The sequence below is a fragment of the Pan troglodytes genome, chromosome 6 (assembly GCF_028858775.2).
Source record: "Pan troglodytes isolate AG18354 chromosome 6, NHGRI_mPanTro3-v2.0_pri, whole genome shotgun sequence".
Taxonomy (NCBI): Eukaryota; Metazoa; Chordata; class Mammalia; order Primates; family Hominidae; genus Pan; species Pan troglodytes.
The window spans coordinates 143,748,724-143,776,541 of record NC_072404.2 but is presented as its reverse complement, the minus strand read 5'-3'; the positions used below and the strand labels follow the sequence as shown (position 1 = coordinate 143,776,541).

Genomic DNA, 27,818 nt, shown 5'->3' with positions numbered 1-27,818 from the left:
GGCAGACATTTCTGAAACAGTATTTTTGAGAGATCAGTTTTAGCGAAAAGACATGTCACACAGGGATTGGCATTTGGCAGTTCACCGGTGAAGTGTTGGAGGCACTGCTGTGTAGCAGTGCAACTGTTGAAAACCACCAGGTGGTGGAGAGGGCCGGCAGGGAGACGGTTCGAGTTTCTACCAAGCTGTGCAATCTTGGGCAAATTCGGTAATTTTCTATGTCTTCATTTAATTGTCTGCAAAGTGGCGACATACACAGGGTTGCGGTGAGGACTCATGAGATAAAGGAAGTAGAATTGTCCATTGTACTTCTACTTAGCAAACGGTGGGGCTCTTATTGCCCGGGGTGCCATCCTGGGGCAGGCTGCCATGTGTGCGCGTGTGTGCGCGCGCCCTCTGACCTGCGAGTGTGTTTCCTGGCGCGCGTGTGGATGTGTGTGCTGGGCCGCCCTGGGAGTGTGTGATTGCTCTCGCCAGGCTCACAGCGAGGCGCCCGCCGCGGCTGATTGACAGCGCTGGGTGAATGAGCGCGCGTGGAGGCGCCCGGCACCGAGGTGGCCGCGGCTCCGCGCTGCTGTGAGCGCCTGCCTGCCCGCCCGGGTGTGGGGGGACCGCGGGCGGCGGGCTGGGTGGGAGGAGGAGGAGGAGGAGAGAGGGCGCGGGAGCGAGGGCGGGCGGGCGGGAGGGCCGTCAGAGCCGGCTGCCGCGGAGCCCCGGCGCGGGCGGCTTCGCCGGGGAGCGAGGCTCGGAGCCAGGAGGCGGCGCCGCTGGGAGGGAGCGCGGAGTGCGGAGCGCGGGGCCTGGCCGCCCGCCTGGTGAGAGCGCTGCGGGCCGCGGGCTGGGCCGGGGGCGGATCAGGGGCAGCGGGGCGGCGAGGCTGCGGTCTCTGGACTAGGCGAGGGGCCGCCGGGGGCTGGAGGTCCGGATCTTCAGTCGGGGCGCTGGGCACAACAGAGAGAAGCGGTGAGACACCACGAAGCGTTGCCCAGCTGGGCGCCAGGGCCGCCACGACCGCCCCTTTTCGGAGACTCGGCGAGGAGACCTGCCTGCGGGAGAGACCCCGGGGAGCAGGTCGGCCGGTCCGGGCTGGGGGTGTGTGTGCGTGTGCGCGCGCGTGTGTGCATGTGTGCCTGCGAAGAGTGGTGGGCGTGTACGAGTGTGGGGGGATGGCGGTGTGTGGCATGTCTGTGTGTGTGAATGTGTGTAGGGGGTGTGCATCTCTGTACAGTACATGCCGTGTGTGTGTGTGTGTGTGTGTGTGTGTGAGAGAGAGAGGGGGGGGGGGAGGCCGGGGGCTCACAGAGCTTGGGTTTGAACCCGTGCAGGGAGGAGAGTGGCTCGGCAGGACGGAGTGTGTGTGTGTGTGTGTGTGCGCGCGCGCGTGCAGGGGCAGAGGTATGTGACGGGTGAGTGTGTCACGGGTGCTAGATGTGGCTATGTGTGTGATGTAAGGGTGCCGGGTGCACGTGTGTCCCTGGCTCACCCTCCCTTCCCCCACCAGATGTGTGCGCACAGAGGAGAGAGTTCTGGGGAGGGGGTAGGAGTCCGCCGCAGCTGCCTGCAGTTCGCCCAGCTTGCCTGCCTGGCGTTCTCCTCCAGGAAGCCGGAGATCGCCAAGCTGCCCCTCCCCCGAATACTTCAAGGGTCCTAGGGAAGGGAACAGGCCCAGCCCCAGGAAACGGGAGGGGCGGGAGGGAAGGTGCTTCTGCCAGATTGGGAACCTTGCTTCTCTGGCCAGAGCCTGGGCGGCCTTCTGACTGGGCCAGATCACTCAGCTCTGGCTTTACCCCTCCCGAGGCCCTGTGCCCCCTGGGGTCTGAGAGTGAGGGCGCCAGCACTTCTGGCTGGGGCGGGAGGTGGGGGTTGGAATAGGTCAAGACATCGGAAGGGCTTGCTTGTTCACAGTTATATGCCCAGAAGGGTGCTTGGCAAACGGTAAGCCTCCGTAAATACTTGAGGCTCAGCAGAGGGAAGGAAGAGAGGAATCCATGTCTGGAAGCCCAAGTCCATCCCTTTTGCTACTAGTTAAGGATGAGGGCCCCTGGTTGCAGTCAGACCCCAGTTTCTGCATGAGCAGAGGGGGAAGGAGGAACCCCCAGGCAGGGATTTGTGCTGGGGCCTGAAGGTACAGGAAGGGCCCGGCAAGAAGAGCCAGAGCCATGGACAGGACACTTTGCATCCTGCCCACACTACCTGCTTCTCTGAGATCAGAAGCCTCTCTCTGGGACATCCGATCCTGGGAAAGGGAAGAGGGTGGCCACAGCCAGGGCTCACAGGGCCTCTCCTCTCTCCAGGACCTTCCTCCTCAAAAGGTGCTGAATAACTGAGTCCCTGCCCACCAAGGCCACCCGAAGCCAGGTGGGGCCATGGCCAGGCATGGCTGTCTAGGGCTGGGACTGTTCTGCTGCGTCCTGTTTGCTGCTACTGTGGGCCTCCAGCCCACCTCCTCCATCCCAGGTGCCCCTGTCACCACTTTGACCCCCGCACCTCAAAGTGAGGCCTCTATGCTGTCTCTCAACCTGGGACTTAACTTCAAATTCCATCTTCGGGGACCTGCTGCTGTCTGGGGGAGCCCAGTCACAGAGACCCAGCCACTCTCTCTTGGGCCAGGCCAGGAGCCAGGGGAAGAGGTGGCCAGTGGGCTGAGGACTGACCCCCTTTGGGAATTGCTGGTGGGCTCCTCAGAGAACTCTCTCACTGAGTGGGGCTCCACCGAAGGTGGCTCAAAGCCCCGGGCCTCCTCCCTGCTTCCGGAGTCCACATCCCGGCGCTCTGGGCCCAGCGATGGGCCCACTGACCCCTATCAGCCCAGGAGGAGCACTGTGACCTGGGACACTGCTCTGATGGTGACAGCACTTCCATCCAGTGCTCCCAGGCCCCACCAGAGCGAGCTGGAGCTGAAGTTTGACATGGCACTGAGAGCAGGTGCAGCCCCCACGCTTGGGCATCGAACGCTGCCCCTGCTGCCCAGCCTGCGGGCCAGCCTGGCAGAGATTGCTGGGCGCCTGGGACCCTTTGGTGAGTAACCACCCCATCCCAAGGAAAGCCCCTGCTGGGCACCCCTGGCAGGTAGGAGGCAGCTTCAGCCTGGGCTTCTTTTGCAGGATTCTTTGGCACTACTCTGTCCCCACTCCGGAACTTCTCCGGCCTGAGCCCCCCAGGTGAAACTACATCCACAAGCTCTGCCTCTGGAGTTTCAGGTTCTCTGGGTGAGTTTATTTCATTGCAATAAACTATTGTGGAACACCTCTACGTGCCAAGTGCTGTGCTAGGAGCCTAACAAGTACCTTTCTTTTTTTACTTTCTTGCATTGCTTCTTCCAGGCCCTAGGATATGGGCTACTACTTCCACGGAAGGAGTATTCTCTTTGCCATACTGAATCTGGTTTGCTCTTTGTAGCTTAGCTCATGGTGTACATGAGCTTAGCATGTGGCTACAATTCCTGGGACAGTGACTTCCTTAGGACAAACTCTGGGGAAGGACATAATTTTCTCCAAACTCCCAGAGGCAAGGCTGGTTGGTGGGGTGGCACTTGAGCCCCATGTGCTCCCTTTGCAGGGTTCCTTGGTACCACTCTGTCCCTGCCCCCATACTCCCTGGAGAGGAAGCTCTCCAGCCCAAGTCCTCTGGACCCAGCTGCTTCCCTAAGTTTTGCCTCGATTGCAACAACACCATTAGGTAAGTATCCAATTCATTTGAACTTGGCAATTATTTATTGAGCACTTACTACATGCTAGTCACTCATCAGTGTTCTGGGACCCTTTTATTTCATTGTCATCATAATCATAATCATCATTCTCTTCATCATCACCGTGGAGATATAGATGAATGGTCTGAGAGAAAGTATTGCTGGAGAAAGTCCCACACAGAGTTAAGTAATGGTCCCCTGAGAGTTTTGCAATGAGAGGCAGAGCAGGATGTAGACAGATGTATCAGGGACAAACGGACACAGGAACTTCTTCATGATTTCCACAGCCCTGGCACTAACCCCACCCTCCACTCCAGTCTGCCTGACCTGACTCCCCACCAACCTTGGGGCTCTTTCCTTTGCCATCTGATCTGACATGACATGCTGTCACATATGGGAAGAGCTGGGTTTCTCATTGGGAAGACACTGAGGAGGAGACCTTGAGCAGGCAGATGCCACCTTCGTTCAAGAAAGCCTTTCAGAACATGCACACGGACAAGCTGGTGGTACGAGGAAAGACCACAGGCTCGGGAATCTTGAGACCTGGCTTTGAATCACAATTTATTTACTCACTAGCTAGTGACTTTAGGCACGTTATTTAACCTCTCTGAACCTAAATTTTCTCATAGACCCAGGGTTTAATAATAGTACTTGCTAGTTATTGCAAAGCTCTTAGCATGATGCTGGGCACAAAGTAGAGGCTCATTAAATAGTAGCTATTAACCTTGCTTCTGTCCCCCACTGCATCCCAAATCCACTTCCAGACCCTACCTCTCAGAAACCTCAGCCTTGGCCCCAGGCAGTGGTGGGACAACACAAACCACACAGCAGAGGGCACAGGAGCTGGAGGAGAGGTTCTGGTGGATGAGGCAGGGAGTCATGGAGAGGGACTGAGGGGCTTTCAGGCCCAGCTTTGCTCTGCAAAAGGTTTACTGTGGCTGTGAAACTTCTCAGTCACCCCACACTAGGCTCAGCAGTGGAAACCACTGGTCTCCCCAGCTTCTTCCAGCTCCAGACTTAACCCATGACCTGGTTTTCTGGCTCACTCCAGCCACAGTCACTGCACTCCCTTGGATGGTGGGTGAGGGGCCTGCTATGCCCCTGTCCAGCCCAGCGTGCAGCAGGGGCAGGATGTGATTGGGGGTAGGGGGCAGGTTCTGTGCCTCAGGGGAAGGATGCTGGCTGGCAGTCTGTCGGCCTTGGTGATAGCGCTGGCCAGGCAGGTTTAATGAGTCTGGACAGTATCAGAGGCAGTGCAGCCGGGCAGGCTGGCGGCCCCACCTCATTCCCCCTCCTCCCTGGTAGCTGCAGGAACCCAGCCCCTGATACTGCACCTCTAAATAAACCCAGGAGAGCTATAGGCCTCCTGGAGAGAACGCCAATGGGCCTTGCTCTTGCCAGCAGAGAGAGAGAGTGTGTGTGTGTGTGTGTGTGTGTGTGTGTGTGTGTGTGTGTGTGTGTATTTGTATCAAGCAGTTACCATACAAAGGGAGTCTCTCTTTGTTGCCTCTAGAATCTTTCTAACCTAAGTGCAACTAACCTTTGACTCCTAGGCCCTCCTTGCATTAGGTCCCCTTCACCTCAGACAGAGCCTGTATTCAGTCCATACATACCAGAACAGTTATCAAGTTAATCAGTGTGCAGCTTTCATACCAGTTAATCAGTGCCCACCTCGCTTAGTCCACAGAGGGTTCCCCTCCACTCCCTGACCACTCTGGCTGGTGTCAGTTCTGATTGGCTGGCACCTGTGCCAACTCAGTTGCTAAATATTTTGAGTGTCACCCCTACGAAGTGTAACCACCCTCCATGAACCTGGAGGTGGGGGTGTGGAGAGGGATGGGGCCAGGCCACTGAATGGGCTATAGCTTCCAGCATCCAGAGTGGAGACAGGATTCCTAGCCCTTTGATCTGGGCAGCTGGTGGATAATCAGGCCTGACTTTTCCATGAATCAAACTGTTCCCTCCCACAACCCCTCCCCAGCCAGCGCCTGCCTCACCAGTTATTCACATTGATATCTCCTCTCCTCCTGGCCACTGAGGTCAAGAGGGCCCACAGGGCCAGAAAGGGACCTCCCAGTAAAGGAGGCTTGCTCAGGAGAGAGATCCTGGGAAGGGAGGAACAGAGATGACTATCTTCTGGACTCTTCTGGGGAAAACTGAAGGCTCTTTCTGGAGAAGCCTCCAATGTGGAGATGAGTGATGAGGTCAAGAGAACCCTACAAAGGCAGAAGCCAGGTTTTTTTCCCACCTGTCCCCATTCACACCTGGACCAGTGTGGGGCATGCAGAGCATGGGATCAGTGTTTCTAATTCAGAACTCCTTTTATGACACTTGAGCCATCCCTGTACTTTGCCTATTATCTGGTTTTTATTCCTTTTCTGGATTTATTTTATTTTATTTTTTATTTATTTATTTTTTTGAGATAGAGTCTTGCTCTGTTGCCCAGGCTGGAGTGCAGTGGTGTGATCTCAGCTCACTGCATCCTCCGGGTTCAAGCGATTCTCCTGCCTCAGCCTCCTGAGTATCTGGGACTACAGGTGTCTGCCACCATGCCCGGCTAATTTTTGTATTTTTAGTAGACACGGGGTTTCACCATGTTGGCCAGGCTGGTCTGGAACTCCTGACCTTGTGATCTGCCCACCTCGGCCTCCCAAAGTGCTGGGATTACAGGCGAGAGCCACCAGCCCAGCCTGGATTCTTATGAATGTTGAAATTTGCTGTAGTTGCCATAGAGCTTAGGTATAGAGATGAGAGATAAGGTTTCCTGTGGCCCATGGGTGAGAAGTAAAGATGGAAGAGGGTGAATTGGAGCCAACCTCTGACAGCTGCACTTACCTGTACAGTGAATAAAGAGGGTGTGGTAAGGGGGTGACAGGCTGGGGGCAGACTGTGGGCTCCTAGGTCATGTCTTCCTGCCCCTCTGCAGAGGCCACAGAGGCCAAAGAGAGATGAAGCAAACCCAATCACTTTGCAGAGGAAGTGGGTTGGGCAAGGGCATCTGAAGGGACCAAAGAATGAGGGGTGAGGTGGTGTGTGCATTTGATCCTGCCATTGCCAGACCTATGCCACCTGATCAGCAAGCTCTCCATTCCCAGCTAAGTAGTTTCTCGTTTAATTGATGGCTGGTGTCTTTATTAGTGTTAAGGGGTGGGTAGGCCATCAGAAAAGTATTATTTGGCCGGGCGCGGTGGCTCACGCCTGTAATCCCAGCAGTTTGGGAGGCCAAGGCAGGTGGATCACAAGGTCAGGAGTTCGAGACCAGCCTGGCCAATATGGTGAAATTCCATCTCTACTAAAAATATAAAAATTAGTCGGGCATGGTGGCACGCACCTGTAATCCCAGCTACTTGGGAGGCTGAGGCAGGAGAATCACTTGAACCTGGGAGGTGGAGGTTGCAGTGAGCTGAGATCATGCCACTGTACTCCAGCCTGGGTGATGAAGTGAGACTCTGTCTCAAAAGCAAACAAACAAACAAACAAAAAACCCAAAGTTATTAGTTAAACAGAGTTCATAAAGTGAGACAATGTGTTGATGTTCACTATTTGACTAATCGTTGTCTTTCTACGCAAGTTTAGGACTGTGAAAGGCTTTGAAAACAGACCGCAGCCTTTAGTTAATTGAATCAGGAAACTGTTTGAGACCAGAGGTAGTCACACTGACACACACACAAACAGATGATGGATCAGTGATGAACATTAGCTGATGATCATGATAACGACACAATCTTGATTGAAGGATCATTATGCACCAGGTTTTCCAGAGTTTTACACACGTTGTCTCATTTTTCTCACAACAGTCCTATGCAGTAGGTACTCTTACTCATTTCAGATTTGAGGATGTGATGGAACGGGAACCAGGGCGCATGCTGCCACTTGCAGTTGGCAGTGAGCTGTGTATATTTAATGTTTTGGCTGCTTCCTTTCTGCCCTCCCCAGTTGTCCAATTCCATCTTCCCTTTCCTTCTCTCAGAGCCACCTGCCAGCCCCCTCACTCCTTCCTTTTCCTTGTTCTCAGAACTCTTATGTTTTTTGTTTATCTTTTACGCATTTATTATTTTTAAGAACTGTTGTGTGTGTGTGTGTGTGTGTTTTTTTTTTTTTTTTTTTTTGAGCCAGAGTCTCGCTCTGTCACCCAGGCTGGAGTGCAGAGGCGCGATCTCGGCTCACTGCAACCTCCGCCTCCCCGGTTCAAGCGATTCTCCTGCCTCAGCCTCCAGAGTAGCTGGGATTACAGGCATGTGCCACCACGCCTGGCTAATTTTTGTATTTTTAGTAGAGATGGGGTTTTGCTGTGTTGGCCAGGCTGGTCTCAAACTCCTGACCTCAGGTGATCTGCTCGCCACGGCCTCCCAAAGTGCTGGGATTACAGCCATGAGCCACCGCGCCAGGCCTAGAACTGTTATGTTTTGAGTGTCCCCTGCATGAGCTGACCCTGCCTGTGGCTGGGGGTGCTCCTGGGGTCTTCCTGTGTTGTCCAGCTAGGGCATGGCCAGGGCAGGGCCAGGCAGTTGGGTGATTATCAGGCACCCTCCTCTCACATTCCATATCTGTCTTTTGTCCACCTATCCATCCCTGCCAGGCTGTCCACATCCTTCGCCACCCTTTCTTCTTCCACCCTTGCCTGTGGCTGCGGTCCTGCTGAATCTGTAGGTGAGGGCAGATAGAGGTTCAGCTTCCAGCATCTTCCCTTGCTGCCTGGCCCTGGGGAGAATCCTTGAGTCTAACTCTACCCAACTCTTCTCTTGCTCCAGAAGAGTAGAATTAAGGATCTTACTCCTCACCCTCTCTTAGTTGACTTCCCTTTTTCCAAGGGATATGGGAAGGTATTGGAGCACAGGATGGGGCTAGGGACCCAAGATAGCAAACCCCAGAGCAACTGAGGGGCTCACTTACTTAGATGGCATTTTATCCCACTATGATGTCCCCAAGAGTTTCTCCCTGGGAGTTCCTAAGGGCACCTTTTGAGACCTGGGGGAGTCCATCTCAATGTCACCTTCCGTACAGTGTGGGGAGAAGCATGGAGGCATCTATATTAAGACAGTTAGACCAATGGCTTTGTGGATGAGGCAGGATAGGGGTCACTGCCATGGATAGGCTAAGGGTTGGGGTGTAGCAGGCAGGAAGGCCAATGAATAAGGAGAAATGATGTTTTCCTCAGAGTGCTGAGACAGCATTGTCTTACCTCTCCCCTGATGTACGTGTGTGTGTGTGTGTGTGTGCGTGTATGTGTGTATGCACATGTGTGGGCTTTTCCTTGAGATGGAGATAAGGTGGGGGAGTAGTTGAAAAAGGGCAGGGAAGCTCCTCCTAGCACTAAGTTGGGGGTTGGGAGTCAGAGGTGCAGAACAAGAGATAAGCACACTAATGTTAGAAAGAGGCTTTGGAATCACAGAAAGGGGCTCAGACTGATGTTCAGACCTGGGTTCTAGGTGCAGCTCTGCCCATTTGTGACCTTGGGCAGGTCACTTTGCCTCTCAGAAGAGCTTCAGTATCTGCATCCGGCAGTACAGGGATTCATTTAGTCAATGAATATCTGCTAAATTCCAACTGTGTGACAGAAACTAATTTAAGTATGGAGATTCAGATGTGAGCAAAGAAACAAAAATCCCCGTTCTCATAAAGCTTCCTTTCTGGTGGGGGGATTGAACTGGAGGGGGTGTCTAAGGCTCCTTCCAGTTGTAAAGTTCTGTGACTTCAAAGAAAAACTCTTTAGTAGAATCACAAACGAGCCAAGCAGGGAGCTGGGGGGCCGAGGCAGAGCGGGAGAAGTAGGAGAAGGAAGAGGGGAAGGATGACAGCTGAAACTCCAGCGAAGACATTGAATAGGGGCGCGGGGGAGGGAAAGGTGAGAGGCCAAGAGGTGGGGTGAGTCTCATATGTAAGACAAGTGTGTCCTGGATACGGTAGGGGACTCTGACTGGCATTCAGGCTACTGCTTGTGGGGTGGGTAAGGGGAGGGCTGCATCATTGCCTCAAGCCAAACGTTCTTTGCCCACAGACCCCACAGTCCCCATCTCTGGCCCAGATGACCTCTCTCCTCCCGCCAGCCTCGGGAACCCTTCGGGGCAGCCAGAGTGTGGGCCAGGGTCCTGCAGCGTGGGAGAATTGCCTGAACGCGAGGGGCAGCCTCCCGAGGCGCCGAGGCCCCTCTTTTTCCTGACCCTGGAGGCCGACTGGGCAGAGGCCAGGGCTCGCTGGGGGCTGGCCTGGGAGGCCCACGTGTACGGGGTAGGCGCGCTCTTCGGCCTGGTTGCCTTGCTGGCGCTGCTGGCTCTGGCCCTCTTGCCCTGGCGCTGCCCGCCCGGCGCCCCCTGCCTGGCGCTGCTGGACCTGCTGCTGCTGTCGGCCGGGACCACGCGGGCCTTCCCGCTCTTCTACGACGCCTATGGGCACAGGGATCGACTGCCCGCGCTCGCCTGGCTGCTGCTGCAGGACCTTCCGCTGCCCTGCCTGGCTGCCGGCCTGGGGCTGGCCTGCCTGCTGCTGGCCCGGCCGCGCCCGCCGCGGTGCCCCGCCGGCCTGGCTGCGCTGCTGCTCCTGGGGCTGGGGCTGGCGGCCGCCGCCGCCCTCGGGAGCGCCGCGCATCGCCCGCTGCGGCCCCTGCGGCTCGCCTCGCGCGGGCTGCACGCCTTTCTCGCCGCTTTCCTTTCGGGGCTGCTGCTGGCGCTCTCCTGCTGGGGCGGGCGGCGGCGGCGGGCCGGGGCGCCCCTGGGGGGGTCGGGCTTCAAGGGCGCCACACCCCTGCCGCAGGGGCGCAGCCCCTTCGCCCCTCGGGAGTCCTGGCGGCGCGCGGCGCGCACGGCCCCGGTGGCGGGCACCTTCGGGCTGCTGAGCGGAGCCCTGCAGGGCTATGAGGTGCTGCACGCCCTGGGCTACGGCGGCCAATCCGGCCTGGAAGGGCCCTGGCCCTGGTGGGCCTTCCAGCTAGGCCTGCGCCTGGGCGAGGTGGGCGTCGCGCTCCCGTTGGCGCTGCTGGGCCTCTACCCGGCGCTCTGCAGTCCTCGCGTGCCGCCGCGCTGCTGGGCCAAGCTCTTCCGCTTGTCCCCGGGCCACGCGGCTCCGCTGCTGCCGGGAGGCTGGGTCACTGGGCCCCCAGACAAGGAGCCCCTGGGGAGCGCCATCGCTCGCGGGGACGCGGAGCTGCTGCAGCTGTGCGCGCTGGCAGGGCCAGGCCCAGACCTCCTACTCCAGGGCGGAGGTTGCCGGGGCTTCGAAGGCGCGGCGGCCAACCCGGCCCCGTCCCCGGCTTCCTCTCCCTGCAGCGATTACACCGTGGACTTCCGCCCGCCCTCCCCAATCAACCTGCGACGCAGCATCGAGGAGGCCCTCTGCAGCGAGGCCCTGCTTGCGCCTGGCTTCTTCCAGGGCCCTGCCTTCGAGGACGCTCTGCCTGGGCTCGGACTCTACCGCACCGCCTCGCTGGGGACCGGGGGCAGGTCCAGTGAGAGATCAGGGGAGGCCTCTGGCCCCCCTGCGCCCCCGGAGCTCCCCTCCCCTGGGGCTTGGCCCGCAGGCAGCAGCGTCTCATCTGGCTCGTTCTGCGGACTCTCGCGGGACAGCTCGTCCATGCTGCTGTGTTCCAGCCCCGACAGGCCCCCGCGCTGCCCTCTGGTCTGCGTCCTCAGTCCCCCGCGGCCCTCAGGAAGCAGCCCCAGCCTCCCGGCCTCAGGATCCTACCAGGCCCTGTCCCCACCCTCTCGCGACTCCCCAGAGCCTGCTTCTGAGCTGCAGGCCGAGGAGGCCTTGCTGCAGGAGCAGTTCCTGGACGCCTGCCGACAGATCGACGAGCTGAGCGTTGGCAGCGACACCATAGACCTGTGAAGAGGTGGCCACCTTGCTACCCTGCGATATGCCCCTTTCTGGCGCCTGCCCTGCCCGAGACCTGCACACTGTAATCCTTCCCCAATCCTCCCTGGCTCAGATACCTCTCCAGATTCCTTCCCCATCCAGGGGTCCCTGGGTGGGTGGGTCAGCAGCCAGGCTCTATCGATTGGGAATCAGTGCCACCTTCTCTGGAGCCCTGGGTGCTGATGCCCTCAGCTGCAAATCTAGGTTGGCAGGGGTCCCATTTTCCTTGGCATTCACCAGCAATAAAGCTCCAAGGTGCTCCACTCCTGACCACCACTCCCCACTCTGGTGCTGAGTGAGAGGGGCTGTCCTCAGAGGACCCTGGGACCTGCCTCAGGCCCCCTACCCACCTCTGCCATGCCTAGGAATCCCACCCCTGTGTGAATGGGACTCCCTTTCCTCCATGTGACACCCACAGGGGTCCATGACCCATCTAGGAGACTTTATAGCAGTTGGGTGGGAGGGGAATGCTCTTAATTTATCAATAAAATATTTTCAGAGGAGCAAGGTCTGACTTTTTTGGGAAAACTCAATTGAGCAACAGCACCAGTGATTCCATCACTAGTGGAAGAGAAGCAGCTCTTGGGTGGGGTGGGTCCATTCCAGACCCCAGGGACCTTCATACAAGACCAACGAGTCTTGTCCTGTTTCTGGGATGAGTGGGGTTACTGGGAGCAGCCCCTTGAAGACTCTTCTGAATCGTTGGGAAGTGGCTTTTCACAGAGATGGGACATCGCCCTGGGAGGTGAGGCAGAAACTCTACTGTCATTGGTGGAAATGCCTGCATTCTTAGGAGTTGGCTTCAGGTCCTGGTAGACAATTGGCTGGGGACTAGTTAGGAGTCAAGTCCTTCATGGAAATATTGAGATGCATGTAAAAGGTCCTGGTCACCTTGAGCTGGGATCCTCAGCAGCCTCCCTGCCATGTTCCCACAGTTTGGGATCCACAAAGAGGAAACTACCTTTCTACCTTTTCACCCACCAACAGGGGCTCTTCAACCCCCTCCCCCTTCTCCTGAAGAACTCTCATCTCTAATAGGTGCAGATCCTCCCTGGAGAAAGCCTGTCCAGCCCAGCCAGCTCCTGTAGCAAAATTCACAGTGAGAGACTCACAAACACATCCAACCACCAGGCACTCTGTAATCCCTCCCTTGCCTGGAGCATTTGGCTCTGCGCTCTGTGGTGTGTGTTTGTCATTTGGCTAAAATGCAGTGGTTCCGAGTAGCACAAAAACAGGGTTGTGGATTAGGTTTGAAAACAAAAATCTGACAGTGTTTTGGCAGCTGTCCTGCATATCACAGGGAGACCTGCAGGAGCATACACACTAGGCTCAAAGTGGAAGCACAGGAACCTCGTGATTTTTTTCTTCCAACTTTGCCCATCAGCTCCTGGGGACTGGAAGGGAGGCTTGGGAGCCAAGAGGGAAGCAGGCAGGGAAGCCAGGAGAGGGTAGAGCCCTCGGCCAGACCAGGTCCAATGCAGGAGTGGAAGAATTCAAGCACTACTCTCCTTGCAGATGAACATCTGTCTTGGCTGAGAGGAGCGTCCAGGGCCTGGGACCTCAGATGGAGGAGGAGAATCAGTTGTGTTTGGAGGAGAGAGAGAATCATAGTGGGGAAGAGAAATGGGAGGGAGGTGGTGCCGGTGCGGTGGAGGGATGGGACTAGAATGGTTTTGATTGCGTCTCCTCCATCACCTGGCTCAGAAATTCTTGCTGCATCCTCACTCTGGGCTGAGGCCCAGAGAACTGCCAACCTCCTAATTACAGGCATTTCTCACTGGTGTCGTAGTGGCTGCAGTGGGCCCAGCATCAGAGTTGCTTTGTGTCATGCAAGGAGTGTTGCTGCTCCGAGAAACTGCTCCCTTTCTTTCCCACTCACTCTTCTATCTGCCTCTCATCTGCCTCTGCTCACACTCAGCTCCTCGATGCCATCTCTTCCTCACACTGGTCCTTGCCAGCTCCTGTCTCTCTCACTCACTCTCCCCAGCAAGGGTCCTTGGGTTCATGCACACACTTCCCAAAAGAGCAGTCCAAGCCCTGAATACCCCAGCCAGTCTCTCTGTTGGCCTGTCTATTGGTCTCTCTCTCTCTCTCTCTCACACACACACACACACACACACACACACACACTTCTGCACATACACTCCTTTTCTGTGTGGCAGCTCTAAATGGAGTTGGGGGGAGGCAGGAGGGAGTTGAGGGAATACAGCTCGGTGTTCACCAGCTCCAACACTTCTTTGATTTTCCTCAGCAAGGATAACCTCAGCCCTTTTACTTCATAAAGAGGCCAAGATTTTGTTTAGAGGACACTTTCCTTTTGTCTCATGCCTCATCCCTTACCCAGAGTGGGTTTCCCAGGAAGAATCCAGGTAGATCCTAATGCCTACACCCTTCAGTTCCAAGTCTTGGTATTGTGGGGACTGAAAGACAAACTCACATTCATTCATTTATTCATTCATTCAATCTCTTAAAGAATATTTACTGAATGCCTATGACGTACTAGGTGCTGGGAATAGACAGGTGAACGAGGTAGACACCAGCCATGAATTTATGAAATTGAAAGCCTGTTGGGGGAAGGCAGATGTTAAACAACTAATGACATAAATAATCACAATAGCACAAGTAATTAATTATAGTTGTGACAAGTGCTAAGGCCAAGAACTATTCTGTATTATGAGAAGGTTTAGCTTGCCAGGGGGAGTGGAGCTAGAGGGATGGGATCTGGAAGAGGCTGGCTGAGAACAGCCCAGGCCTCTCTTACTTCCTTTCCTGGCTCCTGCACAGTGATGGATGAGGAGGAGGCCAGCAGTTTATTTCCCCTGGAAGCCACATTGCTGGTGTGATGCAGGGTAGCACAGCGCCTGCTATTTAATAAAGATTGCTGCATGTGTCTTGGGTAGATGGATGAGCAAATATTCCTGAGGAAAGAACCATTGCCTGCCCTGATAGAAATGGATTGGAGGGGATTGGGCTGAGAGACAGATCGGGGAACCAGGTCTGAACCGTGGGGAGGGTAGAAAGGGTCAGCTGCACTGTTGTCCTCCCAGAAGGGCACAGAACCCTGCACTGTGGGTGGCTGCTGCCCCCTGATGGGCATAGAGACACAGTTAGATTTGTCCTAAATTAAGGAAGATTTGGATCAGAGCTATTTAAAACTTAGCATTTGTGGAGGGTATCACAAAGGAATATTGGAACAATCTTCTCAGGATTGTTTTCCTTGTACAGACTACAGCCAGGACTAGGAAGGCTTCCCCTTAGCTGGGGTTCTGAAGCTCACAATTTAATCTTTGGGGGTGGAATTTTAATTCCTAAGGTGATAGGAGTGGGCAGGAGGGAAGGAGAAGGAAGAGGAGAATGTGGAGTCCCAAACCAACTTTGTTACATGATCCATCCCATTGCCTTTGTCTGTTTGTTTCTCTTTATCCTGGATAGGATTAACATAGTAGCCTTAAAAATCTGTTTTGTATTTCAAAGCTTCCTTTCCTGAGTAATATTTTTAAATTTTTATTGTTATTGTTTTGAGATGGGGTCTCACTCTGTCACCCAGGCTGCAGTGCAGTGGCGCGATAGCTCACTGCAACCTCCGCCTCCCCAGGTCAAGCGATCCTCCCACCTCAGCCTCAGAGTAGCTGAGACCACAGGCGCATGCCACCACACCCAGCTAATATTTTGTACTTTCGGTAGAGACGGAGTTTCATCATGTTTCTGAGGCTGGTCTCGAACTCCCAACCTCAGGTGATCTGCCCGCCTTGGCCTCCCAAAGTGCTGGGATTACAGGCATGAGCCACCACACCGGGCCTACAAGGCATTTTTTTTTTTTTTGTCTGACTTTCTGGAGGGCCAAAGAATGATAACATCTGCTTATTGTGAGAGGGTTCTGAGAAAGTTAGCCAAACCTTTAGCAGAAAAATACCTAGGGGAAACCTTCAACAGAGAGGGCCCTTCTCCATCACAGTGCTCTTGCTCACTCCTCTCATCAAACAAGGGCAATTTTTCAAGAGTGTTAATGGGAAACCATTAGGCATCCACCTTAAGGTCCTATTTTGGCTCCTTCTGACTTAGTTTTGTTTCCTAATCTTAAAAAATCTTTAAGGGGCTCACATTTTTCTTCAATTATATATATATATAGAGAGAGAGAGAGAGAGAGAGAGAAAGAGAGAGAGAGAGAGAGAGACTGCATTGACATGCTTAAATTCCAAAGACTTTAAGTTCTTTAGAGATGGACTAAGTGGCTGGTATCATTGCTTACAAATGTGTTTTGAACTTGATGGAGCTAATGTTGAAAAATAAAGTTTAGGCTGGGTATGGTGGCTCATGCCTGTTATCCCAGCACTTTGGGAGGCCGATGACGGCTGATCACCTGAGGTCAGGAGTTCAAGACCAGCCTGGCCAAGTTGGTGAAACTCTGTCTTTACTGAAAATACAAAAATTAGCCAGGCATGGTCGTGGGTGCCTGTAATCTCAGCTACTCAGGAGGCTGAGGCAGGAGAATTTCTTGAACCTAGGAGGTGTAGGTTGCAGTGAACCGAGATCGCACCACTGCATTCCAGCCTGGGTGACAGAGCGAGACTCTGCTCAGAAAAAAAGAAAAATAAACTTGTATTTTATTTTCAGAAGTCTCGAACTCCTGAGCGCCAGTGATCTACCCATCTTGATCTCCCAAAGTGAGTTATATATTTTTTTGAGATGGAGTCTTCCTTTGTTGCCCAGGCTGGAGTGCAGTGGTGCAATCTCTGCTCACTGCAACCTCTGCCTCCTGAGTTCAAGCGATTCTCCTGCCTCAGCCTCCCGAGTAGCTGGGATTACAGGCATGTGCCACCATGCCCGGCTACTTTTTGTATTTTTAGTAGAGATGGGGTTTCACCATGTTGGCCAGGCTGGTCTCGAACCCTTGATCTGGTGATTCACCCACCTCGGCCTCCCAAAGTGCTGGGATTACAGGCGTGAGCCACCGCTCCTGGCCGTGAGTTGTATTTTTAAAAAATAATCGTGAAGTTTTATTTTAAGCATAGATTACTTACTTCGAACTAGAGCTCCATAAATGTGATGTTTAGTGTCCCCCTAATCTCCACTCCCATCACTATCAACCAGTCGTCTAGCCATCCAAAATGTATTGAAAGTGAATGGGGCTTGAGGAGATCATGAAACTTAATTTTCACCATAGTGCCTTATAAAAGGTACTAAAACTGTACAGTTTTTGAGTTTTCTATCTGCCATGTTACTATCATTTAAAAGTAATGATTTGGCTGGGCTCAGTGGCTCACGCCTATAATCCCAACACTTTGGGAGGCCGCAGTGGGAGGATTGGTTTATCCCAGGAGTTCAAGACTAGCCTGGGCAACACAGGGAGAACTGTCTGTACAAAAAAATAAATAAATTGGCCAGGCATAGTGGTACACACTTGTGGTCCTAGCTTCTCAGGAGGCTGAGGTGGCAGTATTGCTTGAGCCCAGGAGATCAAGGCTGCAGTGAGCCATGATGGTGCCACTGCACCCCAAGTTGGGTGACAGAGCAAGAGTCTGCTAAAAAAAAAAAAATTATTTAAAAAATGGCCTTGGGTACTTTTTTTTGAGCTAGTTGTTCTGCAAGGTGTAGCTCTCTTGCACCTATTCAGGTCCTGAGCCCAGTGGCATGGCAAACACTCTCTGTGTTCCAGAACCAGGAGCACCCAGATCTCCTAGCCAATTAAGAGCTCTCAGCTTTGGGTCTGTCTGATGAGCTGACTTGAGACAAAGATCTTCTGTTTCTAGGAGGACCTGGGTTCTAGGTCTCTGTGTATAAGTTGGATGTTATGTTTGCTTTGAGTGTGTTTGATGTGGTCCTGCAGTGTGTGTGCTGTGATTTATTTGTAAGAATTTTTGGACTAATAGTCTTCCCAGCCAGGTGTGGTGGTTCACACCTATAATCCTAGCACTTTAGGAGGCTAAGGGGGGCTAATTGAGCTCAGGAGTTTGAGACCAGCCTGGGCAACATGGTGAAACCCTGTCTCTACAAAAAATACAAAAATTAGCCGGGTGTGGTGGTGCACCTGTAGTTCCAGCTACTCAGGAGGCTGAGGCAGGAGGACTGCTTGAACCTGGGAGGTCGAGGCTGCAGTAAGCCGAGATCGTGCCAGTGCACTCCGGCCTGGTTGATAAAGTGAGGCCCTGTCAAAAAAAAAAAAAAAAAAAATCTGTTTCCACCATTAGACTGTAATCTCTATGAGGGCAGGGACCCTGTCATTTCTTTGCTCACCAGTTTTATCCCTAATGCTTGGCTCATAGTTGGAGCTCAGTATATATTTATTGAAAGAATAATTGTGTACGATCTGTGTCTATGTGTATTTTAGTAGCTACAATTTGTTTGTGAGGCTGAGGTGACAGACAGCTGATGTTCTCCGAAAATGAGAATCGTCCGAATGATGTATATGATATATTTATGTCTACGTCTTAGTGTTCCGGTTGTGTTTTATGCACGTAATCTGGGAATTTGTGGAGGCGCTTCAGAAAATATCAAACACCCACAGTATATCAGATCCTGAGTTACGCCCGGGGCAAAAACGACTTCTTCTGCCTGTCCTGCTAACTTTGGGGAGGATCTGGAGGTGAGATTTTTAAACAGGGTAGAAATTATTTATTTTTATTTTGTATATTAAGAAAAAAAATTACTTTTTGGAGTCCTTCCGGCAAAAACCAGAAAGCCTGCTAGGCAAATTCTAAAAAAGCTGTAACACTAGGGTAGAAATTATTGATGCCAAGTGTACACAAAAGTGGCGAAGGCGATGCTAGGGCAGGGGGCGGAGCCCCGCTCCAGAAGCTACGCCCCGGGGCGCCATTATTTTTTCATTCCGGAACCTTTTATCCCCCTCCCGACCATGTTTTCCTCCGGTCTCTTTTGAGCAACGAGCACTTCCGGAATCTCTCGGCTTGTGAGCTTGGTTGTCCTACCAAAGCCAGCCTCTCGGCTCGCGTGCGCTGGCCTAGTTTGCTCGCGTCCTCACGCGCTTTGGGTTTCCCGGTCTCATGGCCGGCCTGACCTTATTTGTGGGCCGCCTCCCGCCCTCGGCCCGCAGTGAGCAGCTGGAGGAACTGTTCAGTCAGGTGGGGCCGGTGAAGCAGTGCTTCGTGGTGACTGAAAAAGGTAGGGGCGGGGCGGTCGAGGATAGGGCTGGGGTTTCCTGCGATCCAGGGCACCTTCCCAAACTTCAGGGAGCCGTATCATTCTTTACCCGCCCCGAAGAGAAGGGACAGGGAACTGAGTTTCTTTTCCAAACTGATTCTGCTTTAGATGCGTTCATAGGGGTCAGTTTATGAAGGGCAAAGCATTCCCTTACGTTTCTATAGCGCTTTCTGTTGATTATGCGCGCTAAAAATGAAAATAGTTAACTAGAGCATCAGTAAGACGTATTGAGAGTCACCTGATTGGCAGGTACAGTGATCAGTTTGATACAGGTTATCTCATTTAATTTTCTCAGCAATCTTACCGGATGGAGAGTCTTAATGTCATTTTACAGACAGGAATCCGGGATTTAGGGGAATTTAGTAACTTTAAGTTTGTACAGCTGTTAAGTAGTGGACCCCCGATTTGATCCTCAGACCTGGACATCTTAGCCAGGATGCTATCCACGTGTTCATTCATTTGTTCAGCAAATGCTTAATACCTACTGTGTGCCAGGAAGTGTTGTAGGTCCTGGGGATGCAGCAGTGCACAACACCAAACCAAAAAAAATCTTTGATTTTATGTCTTCAAAGTGGGGAAGAGAGCCAATAAACAAGCCAACCGTGAAAATGATGTCAAATGCTAAGGAGAAAAATAAGCCAGGGAAAGGGGTTAGGAAGTCTATGTGCATGTGTGTAGTGGGGAGAGGGGGTGAAGAGTGGCAATATAGATAGGGTGGCCAGAGAAGGACGGACTGAGGTGAGAGAGTGAACACATGCCTCTCCGGAGGAAGAACAATTCAGGAAGAGAAAACAGCAAGCTCAAAGGTACTGAAACAGAGGTGTTTTTGGTATATTGGAGGAGTAGTAAGGAGGACAGGGTGACTGGATTGAAGTGAGTAAAGGGAAGAGAATTAGGAGATGAGATCTAGAGTAGCAGATCATGTAAGATTTTTTTTTTTTTAAAGACTGCGTCTTGCTCTGTCGCCCAGGCTGGAGTGCAGTGCCACGATCTCCGCTCACTGCAACCTCTGCCTCCCGGTTCAACCCATTCTCCTGCCTCAGCCTCCCAAGTAGCTGGGATTACAGGCGAGTGGCACTACACCTGGCTAATTTTTGTATTTTTAGTAGAGACGGGGTTTCTCTATGTTGGCCAGGGTTGTCTGGAACTCCAGACCTCAGGTGATCCGCCCGCCTCATGTAGGATGTTATAGACCATTGCAAGGACTTTGGCTTTTACTCAGAGATAGGAAGCCACTGATTTTAAGCAGAGAGCAGTAAGTGTGATCTGGCATTCGTTTTGAAAGATTCTCTCTCTGGCTGGTGTGTTGCGAATAGACTGTTGGAGAATAGGACAAAAGCTTATATACTTAAAATAGGGACCGAAAGTGCTGTACAGTAATGTTTATTAAACTGCAGATTATTACCTGTTAGTGGGTCTTGAGTGGGTCATGACTAGAGTTTGTTTTGTTGTGTTTTAGAAACAGGGTCTTGCTCTGTCAACCAAGGTTGGAGTGCAGTGGTGCGATCACAGCTCAATGTAACCTTAAACTCCTGGGCTCAAGCAATCCTCCTACTTCAGCCTCCCAAGTAGCTATGACTACAGACATGCTTCACCATGCCTGGCCAATTTTTGAATATTTTTTGTAGAGACAGGGTCTCACTGCGTTGTCCAGGCTGGTTTCAAATGATCCTCCCGCCTTGGCCTCCCAAAGCACTGGGATTACAGGCGTGTGCCACCACGCCTGGCCTAGAGTTCTTAAAAAATTAAATAGTATAGGAGTACATCCATATATGGTAAAGGATAAGTATTTGTAAAACTTTTAAGTTTTAAATAAAGAATATATGTATGTACTGGGTTCCAGTGTAAGTAGCATTCCGTACCCAGGTGGTTGTATTCCAGGGAAGAATAGGCCATTGAATGGGAGTTCTCCTTTGAGTCCTCAGAATATAGGCTACATGCAATCTTACCTTAAACCTTGTGTACTTGGTCTAAATCCTTAAAAATCTCTTACTTCCTTTTAAAAAACTATGCACTTTCCTATCCAGACAGCTGAGATGTACTGGAAAGAGTGCTGCACTCAGTGAAACGGGAGGGAGGGTATGTGGAATGAAGTCTTCCTCAATAGCAGTGCATGTCACTTCACCTCTTTAAGATGGGAATAATTTCACAGGGTTGTCAGGGACTCTAAATGTATGTGAGCATGCTTTATGCAGACATGTAAAATGTGTGGTATTTACTGTATGTCCTTTCATTTGGGTGTCAAACTCCTTTACATTTCAGCTGCTTTACTTTTGGTTGTACTGATCAGGAGGGCTATGAATTTTCTTGTGCTCATTTTCTGAAAGGTGAGTGGGCAGCTTTTATGATAAGGAGTTCAAGAGAAGAGAAAAATTGATGTTATGTTGCTTTAACCAGTTTATGTAGATCAGTGTCCTGTGTCAAAGGGCTTATACCCTGAAGGAGATTCAAATGCAGTGGAAAGAGAAGCAGAGCATATGAACTATGTGTCCTTTTCAGGTAAAGGCAGACTTCTTGATCTGTCCTTTTCCTTTTTGATGCAATAAATTATTTAAAATTTTACTATACAAAATGTTAAACCGAAAAGGGCAAAGGTGGGTTACAGTTGATATTTGTAGTTTTCATCTCCTTGGTCCTAATATTATTCTTTGTGGAGTCCTATGGAAGAACATGGGGGCTGGTGAGGAGGAGTTAATTCAGCTACTAACACCCTGTGTGACATTAACCAATTCACTTACTGTCTTCCATCTCAAATTACTTACTTGGAAAGAAGGGGTGATAATATTTGCTTTACCTATTTTGAGGTGTTCTAAAGATAAAATGAGACAAGAATGCACAGCTGCTTTGGAAAGGTTTAATTTGATATCGACAGCTAAGGCGTTGGTAATAGTGGTCATAACATCTGCAGTCTTTCTGAGCAGTATTTATTGTTTGAGGTTCTTTTGTCTGGGCCTCAGGCATTTATTGCTGATCTATTTTGAGGAGTAACTGCATTATTGTGTTCTGATTTTTGAAGCTACCATACTGTCTTAATTCATTTTCTGTTGCTTATAAGAGAATACTTGAAACTAGGTACTTTGTAAAGAAAAATTTATTTCTTAAGTTCTGGAGGCTGAGAAGTCCAAAGTTTAGTGGCTGTATCTGGTGAGAGCCTTCTTGTTGGTGGGGACTCTGCAAAATGCCCAGACAGTGCAGGGTGTCATGGCGAGGGGGCTGAGCATGCTAATGTGCTTGCTCAGGTCTCTCTTCCTCTTCTTATAAAGCCCCCAGCTCCACTCTCATGATAGCCCATTAATCTATTAACCCATTAATCCACAAATTGATTAATCCATTCCTGAAGACAGAGTCCTCTGATCCAGTCACCTCTTAAAGACTCCACCTTTCAATACTGTTACATTGGGGATTAAGTTTCCAACACATGAAATTTGGGGGACACATTCAAACCATAGCATATACTTACCTTTCCTGCCTTCTTTGGTGATGTTTTGTTCTTTTTGATGTTGAGTTCTTTGAGGGCCTCATATGTCATGGATTCTCTGTTTTCTTGGGATTATCAAGAAAGGGGGAAGAAGAGGAGCTAACAGCAAAGACACTAAATTAAAAGAGGAGGAAGGCTAACAGTTTCTAAGCAAAGTGGGGAGGGAACCACTGATACCACCCTTGTTTCTCGCCCTCCTGAGACTTTTGGCAAACTGATAGCAAGATGGGTTGGCAGTATATCCTCTAGCTTAGGCTTTGAGGATTTACTCATTTAGTGCTCTTGGCTTATGATTCTCTCTCCTTTTCACACTGCCCCTCCACTCCCTCCCCACTCCATTATTCCAGGGAGTAAGGCATGTCGAGGCTTTGGCTATGTCACTTTTTCAATGCTGGAAGATGTTCAGAGGGCCCTCAAGGAGATTACCACCTTTGAAGGTTGCAAGATCAACGTGACTGTTGCCAAGAAAAAACTGAGGAACAAGACAAAGGAAAAGGGGAAAAATGGTGAGTTTCTAGTAATTGAAGGAAGTTTTTCTCCCAGGGTGAGGAGGAGCACTATGAAAATGAAAGAGGGAGGCATGGAGGTAGCTTCTAGAACTTAAAGCTTTTTGCATTTCTTTTTGATATCCAAAATCATCCAGTGTATTGTGATACTCATTTTAGTTCTTTGGAAAAATCTGGTATTCCTTGGTATTATTGCCACACTTAACCCTGTGGTAAATGCCATCTGTCGCCAGTAGCTTTTTTTCTGTGATGTTCTGGCGTAGAAGTGGGTGATTTTCGAGTACTTATTCCATTACCTCTTATTTTTTAGAAAACTCAGAGTGCCCAAAGAAGGAGCCGAAGGCTAAAAAAGCCAAAGTGGCAGATAAGAAAGCCAGATTAATTATTCGGAACCTGAGCTTTAAGGTAAGTGAGAGAGAAAATGAACATTGCATGTTTTGAAGGCTTTTAGAGCCAAGATGTGATCATTAGTAGAACTCCTCACCAAGATGGTATAATTGGGCTTAATTCCTTCTGGGAATCAACCTTACCCCTGTTGAATTCAGAAAGTGGGCCTGTGTAATAAGGGCACTAAGTGTGAAGCTGCTTTCCTTTTTGGGGAAACTACTACTGAGAAAGAAAAGGTAGAAAAAGTTCTCAGACGTCTGTGTTTTTGCCTCTTAGGTACAAAGTAAAATGTCTTCTATTTAGAAACATTTGATGTCCTAGTATCAAAAATAAAAAAAAGTAAACATTCATGTTTTTCATAATTAATGAATTTAGTAGTTGATGTTTTATGTTAATTTGCTGTGATTGTATTTCTCTTTTTCTTTCTTCACTTTTGGCTTCAGTGTTCAGAAGATGACTTGAAGACAGTATTTGCTCAATTTGGAGCTGTCCTGGAAGTAAATATCCCTAGGAAACCAGGTACTAATAAACCTTCACTTGGTGTGGATTACGTTAGTTAACATATTACCCTTGAACAAACATATATGATATATATGAAGTATTTGGCACAGTGCTTCACATCTAATGAAAACCCAAATAATGGTTTTATTCCCCTGATGATATTTTCTGTTGGATCAGAATTAGTTTTAGAAGGCGAGTTAGTTTGAGAAAGTGTTTTGCTCTCCCCAAGTCCAAGTCAGAGTATACTCAGTAAGAAGATGTAAGCAATTGCTTTGGGGAAGGGGCTGACCTGCTGGCAGAATTTGGGCCATCTTGTGGGCCTGAATTGCAGTAATTTACTTCTTAGTATTCTGGCTACCTCCTGCTGCCTCTCACTTCTTTCTTTGTGCATTTGCACACAGATGGGAAGATGCGCGGTTTTGGTTTTGTTCAGTTCAAAAACCTCCTAGAAGCAGGTAAAGCTCTCAAAGGCATGAACATGAAAGAGATAAAAGGTAAGCTTTCTATACCCATATCATTGACCCAGATATTTCTGGTGTTTTGGTGAATTAGTATAGTAACCCACTTTCTGCATTTTCAAAAGATGTTTGCATTATTAAGAGTCTCATTGCTAATACGGTAGCTATTTAGGTGAAATACTCTAGAACTTGATCTTGGGGTTAAACTTGAAAGAACCCTTGCCAGTATTCTTTCTTTTATCTGGTGAGAGTGTCCTTTTAAATCCCTAGTGAAAAATGTCCCTGAGATAATTGCTGATAGATGCAGGTTGGTATCTAGGTTCCTCCTTGGTTATATCACTGTTCAGCATCTGTGGGCTATTTATTAAACTGACTGTGACTTACATATTGACTTATCAAGTACTGTGCCTAAAGAAGTTATTGCCGGCCAGGTGCGGTGGCTCACACCTGTAATCCTAGCACTTTGGGAGGCCGAGGAGGCAGGTGGATCACCTGAGGTCAGGAGTTCAAGACCAGCCTGGTCAACATGGCGAAACCCTGTCTCTACTGAAAATACAAAAATTAGCCAGGTGTGGTGGTGCATGCTTGTAATCCCAGCTACTCAAGAGGCTGAGGCAGGAGAATCGCTTGAACCTGGAGGCGGAAGTTGCAGTGAACTGAGATGTAACCACTGCACTCCAGCCTGGGCGACAGAGCGAGACTCTGTCTCAAAAAAAAAAAAAAAAAGAAGTTATTGCCGTAGAGATGTCCTAGCTTCCAGGTAGGGTGCAGATGATTCCAGAATGCCTGTTTTGATTCCTGATAGTCTAACTGGAAACATAGTTCTAATTCTTTATTTTTTTACTCCATCTTATCCCAGGTGTGGTGGCTATGTAGAAAGGCAAAATTTCTGTTCATTGATAAAAAGGTTAAGGGTTAAAAGGAGTAGGCAGTGACTAGGAGCTTTATTTTAAGACCAGCATTCCCTGAATTGGCAGTTTCTTTGTCTCCACTGGTTCCATTATTGTCTGTGATGACTAGGGGTCATTTACGGAGGTAGGGTTTTTAAAAGGAGAGCCTTTCTGATGCCACTTTTCTGCTTGACAGGCCGGACAGTGGCTGTGGATTGGGCCGTGGCAAAGGATAAATATAAAGATACACAGTCTGTTTCTGCTATAGGTAAGATGTGGTAGTGTTGGGTGAGTAGGGGCGTTGTATAACCTGGGTGAGAGTATTGAAACAACTCCTGTGTTCATGAAGTGTAAGAAAAAGGCTGGGTGCAGTGGCTCTTGCCTGTAATTCCAGCACTTTGGGTGGATTGCTTGCAGTCAGGAGTTTGAGACCAGCCTGGCCAACATGCAAAACCCCATCTCTACTAAAAATACAAAAATTAGCTGGGCTTGGTGGTGGGCGCCTGTCATCCCACCTGCTTGGGAGGCTGAGGCAGGTTCTTGAACCTGGGAGGCAGAGGTTGCAGTGAGCCGAGATCACCCCACTGCACTCCAGCCTGGGCAACAAAACGAGACTTCGTCTCAAAAAAAAAGTGTAAGAGAACCTGCTTATCAGAGTAAGACTATTGTGGAAGATTAACCAAAAGAATGAGACTGGGCTTTCAGGGAAAACTCTGAATTCCTGCTGGCTCAGAAGTGAGTCCAGGTCTGTTTGTCAATTCATATTGTACCATTTGGTGCTCTGGTCCCAAAACCTAGGCTCTTTTGAGTCTAAGCCCCTTCCTGGGAGTGGCTGTGAGTGAGCCTGAGTTCATTGTCCCCTTTACTTGCTGTTGTTTCCAGGCTGTGCATAACAGGAGTGATGGAACATTAAGAATAGAGAAACTTAAAACTTGAGGTTTATTTAGAAAACAATTGGCTGGTAAGCCACCAGGGTCTCAGAGAATAGAACGCACTGAGATTAAAGTTCATGGCTTGGCTTTGCCCCCTAGTGAGCATTTTGCTGGCTATGATGTACGAATGGTAGACTGCTTGGAGAGGCTCAGTTGCCACTTCTTTCAGTCTGGGCCAGATGTACGAATGGTAGACTGCTTGGAGAGGCTCAGTTGCCACTTCTTTCAGTCTGGGCCAGATGAACCTTCAGACTGATGAATGGGACAAACTCTAAAGGAATCTGGGTGTTGAGAGTTTTGTTTATTTCTGTTTTTGCTTTTTCTTTTCTTTATACTTTCTCCTGTTATATGCAGTAAGAAAAATATACGAAACTCTGTAAAACCGATGAAACCAAGAACTTGGAGTGTTGGTTACTTTTGTTAAAATAACATTGTTTTGGATATTAAATGAATTCCTACTTTCTTTACCTCCCTCCATAGGTGAGGAAAAGAGCCATGAATCTAAACATCAGGAATCAGTTAAAAAGAAGGGCAGGGAGGAAGAGGATATGGAAGAGGAAGAAAACGATGATGATGACGATGATGATGATGAAGAAGATGGGGTTTTTGATGATGAAGATGAAGATGAAGAGGAAGAGAATATAGAATCAAAGGTGACCAAGCCTGTGCAAATTCAGAAGAGGTAAGCAGCTCATCCTGTTCTGAGACAGCAGAGGAAGATTCAAGATTGTCTCCGAGAGGAAAAATTCTCCTTTTTCTGCCTGCATCATTGCAAAATTGACATGTGTAATGAAATTGAATAGGCCCTCTGTCAGCCCACCTCCTTAGTTCTGATCTGTGCCATTGCAGAGCAGTCAAGAGACCAGCCCCTGCAAAAAGCAGTGATCATTCTGAGGAGGACAGTGACCTAGAGGAAAGCGATAGTATTGATGATGGAGAGGAACTGGCTCAGAGTGATACCAGCACTGAGGAGCAAGAGGATAAAGGTTTGTTTGGATTTTCATAAATGTCTTTAGACTTTAAAAAAGTTACTGAAGTTACGGAAATGAGCATCAGTTCTGCTTAGATCTCTTTTTAAATAGGACTCTAAGGTGTTCTATCAAATTTATGTTTAAATGCTGAAAAGGAAACCTTTATACTCCTTTCTTCCAAAGGTTTTTTTGTTGTTTCCTTTTTGTTTGTTTTGTTTTTTAAGTGAGTTTTGGAGTGGTGTTTGAGGGTTAAGATTCTTAGGGAATTGAAAACCTAGCTTAATGCTGAGGTTCTACCTCTCTCTGGATTGTCCAACTTGATTGAATAACCAGGTAAACAGCATCTTATACAGATAATATAGATGAAACAGATGATATAACCATCTCAACATCAAGCTAGATTTTAAACAACTCCTTGGAGTTGAGATGGGGATAAAGAACTGTTTAGTCAGTTTGGACTGACATAACAAAATACCATAAACTGGGTGGCTTAAACAGCAGAAACTTATTTTCTCACAGCTCTAGAGGCTAGAAGTCCCAGGTGCCAGCTGATTCATTTTGGGTGCAGCTCTCTTCCTAGCTTGCAGACTGCTGCCTTCTCGCTATGTGCTTGCATGGCCTTTTCTTTGTGCGCTTGACGAGGGGAGAGAGAGAACAAGTAACAGTGAACTCTGGTCTCTCTTTTCTTACAAGCACAGCAATCCTATCAGATTAGGGCCCAACCTTAAGACCTCATTTAGCTAGCCTCAGTTACCTCCCTAAAGTCTCTGTCTCCAAATACAATTATATTTGGGGTTAGGGCTTCAATGTATGAATTTTGGGGGAACACAGTGCATTCCATAACAAGGACCTCTTTGAACATGTTGTAAAACTTTAGCCAATCCTTATTGCTACCTTTATTGAGAATAAATTCAACTTGTTTACTGAGGAAGGCAGGTCATTACAGAATGAGAAATGGCTAATAACTGGTTCTTTGATTTGTCTGGGTGGAGATTTTTATT

At 49.9% G+C, this 27,818-nt stretch overlaps 2 protein-coding genes and 1 non-coding gene across 11 annotated transcripts in view; 2 read left to right on the top strand and 1 right to left on the bottom strand.

Moving 5' to 3' along the window:
- Positions 1–692: 692 nt before the first annotated feature.
- PRRT4 (proline rich transmembrane protein 4) lies at positions 693–12,039 on the top strand. 6 transcript variants are annotated; one of them, XM_009454151.5, is made up of 6 exons: positions 693–815; positions 2,295–3,018; positions 3,105–3,209; positions 3,559–3,678; positions 9,687–9,916; positions 10,951–12,039. In XM_009454151.5, the coding sequence occupies exons 2-6, from the start codon at positions 2,367–2,369 to the stop codon at positions 11,131–11,133; spliced, it is 1,290 nt and encodes a 429-aa protein (XP_009452426.3). In that variant the 5' UTR covers positions 693–815; positions 2,295–2,366; the 3' UTR covers positions 11,134–12,039. The 6 variants fall into 6 exon arrangements, with proteins under 6 accessions (XP_009452426.3, XP_009452425.3, XP_054512230.2 ...); XM_054656255.2 differs by having other exon boundaries at positions 702–1,071; XM_009454150.5 differs by having other exon boundaries at positions 9,687–12,039.
- A 6,149-nt stretch (positions 12,040–18,188) lies between these two features.
- On the bottom strand, positions 18,189–18,250 carry LOC112209886 (U7 small nuclear RNA). Its single transcript, XR_002944878.1, has one exon. It is a non-coding gene; the product is annotated as a U7 small nuclear RNA (small nuclear RNA).
- A 79-nt stretch (positions 18,251–18,329) lies between these two features.
- The window catches only part of RBM28 (RNA binding motif protein 28), a 64,005-nt gene continuing 54,516 nt past the window's right edge, over positions 18,330–27,818 (top strand). For 3 of the 4 annotated variants that reach the window (XM_024358032.3, XM_016958106.4, XM_009454146.5), the window contains exons 1-8: positions 18,334–18,655; positions 22,520–22,678; positions 22,989–23,083; positions 23,509–23,584; positions 23,968–24,060; positions 25,111–25,182; positions 26,327–26,528; positions 26,696–26,832. In XM_024358032.3, the coding sequence (XP_024213800.1) occupies positions 18,538–18,655; positions 22,520–22,678; positions 22,989–23,083; positions 23,509–23,584; positions 23,968–24,060; positions 25,111–25,182; positions 26,327–26,528; positions 26,696–26,832 (952 nt within the window). In that variant the 5' untranslated portion in view covers positions 18,334–18,537. Of the gene's footprint in view, positions 18,656–22,519; positions 22,679–22,988; positions 23,084–23,508; positions 23,585–23,967; positions 24,061–25,110; positions 25,183–26,326; positions 26,529–26,695; positions 26,833–27,818 lie in introns of all 4 variants that reach the window. The other variant, XM_001152135.6, reaches the window with a different exon arrangement.

Coding starts and splice junctions, on each gene's coding strand:
- PRRT4 (XM_009454150.5), top strand. CDS start 2,367: ATGGCCAGGCATGGCTGTCTAGGGCTGGGACTGTTCTGCTGCGTCCTG. Junction 3,210..3,558: donor TGGAGTTTCAGGTTCTCTGG/GTGAGTTTATTT, acceptor CTCCCTTTGCAG/GGTTCCTTGGTACCACTCTG. Junction 3,679..9,686: donor GATTGCAACAACACCATTAG/GTAAGTATCCAA, acceptor CTTTGCCCACAG/ACCCCACAGTCCCCATCTCT.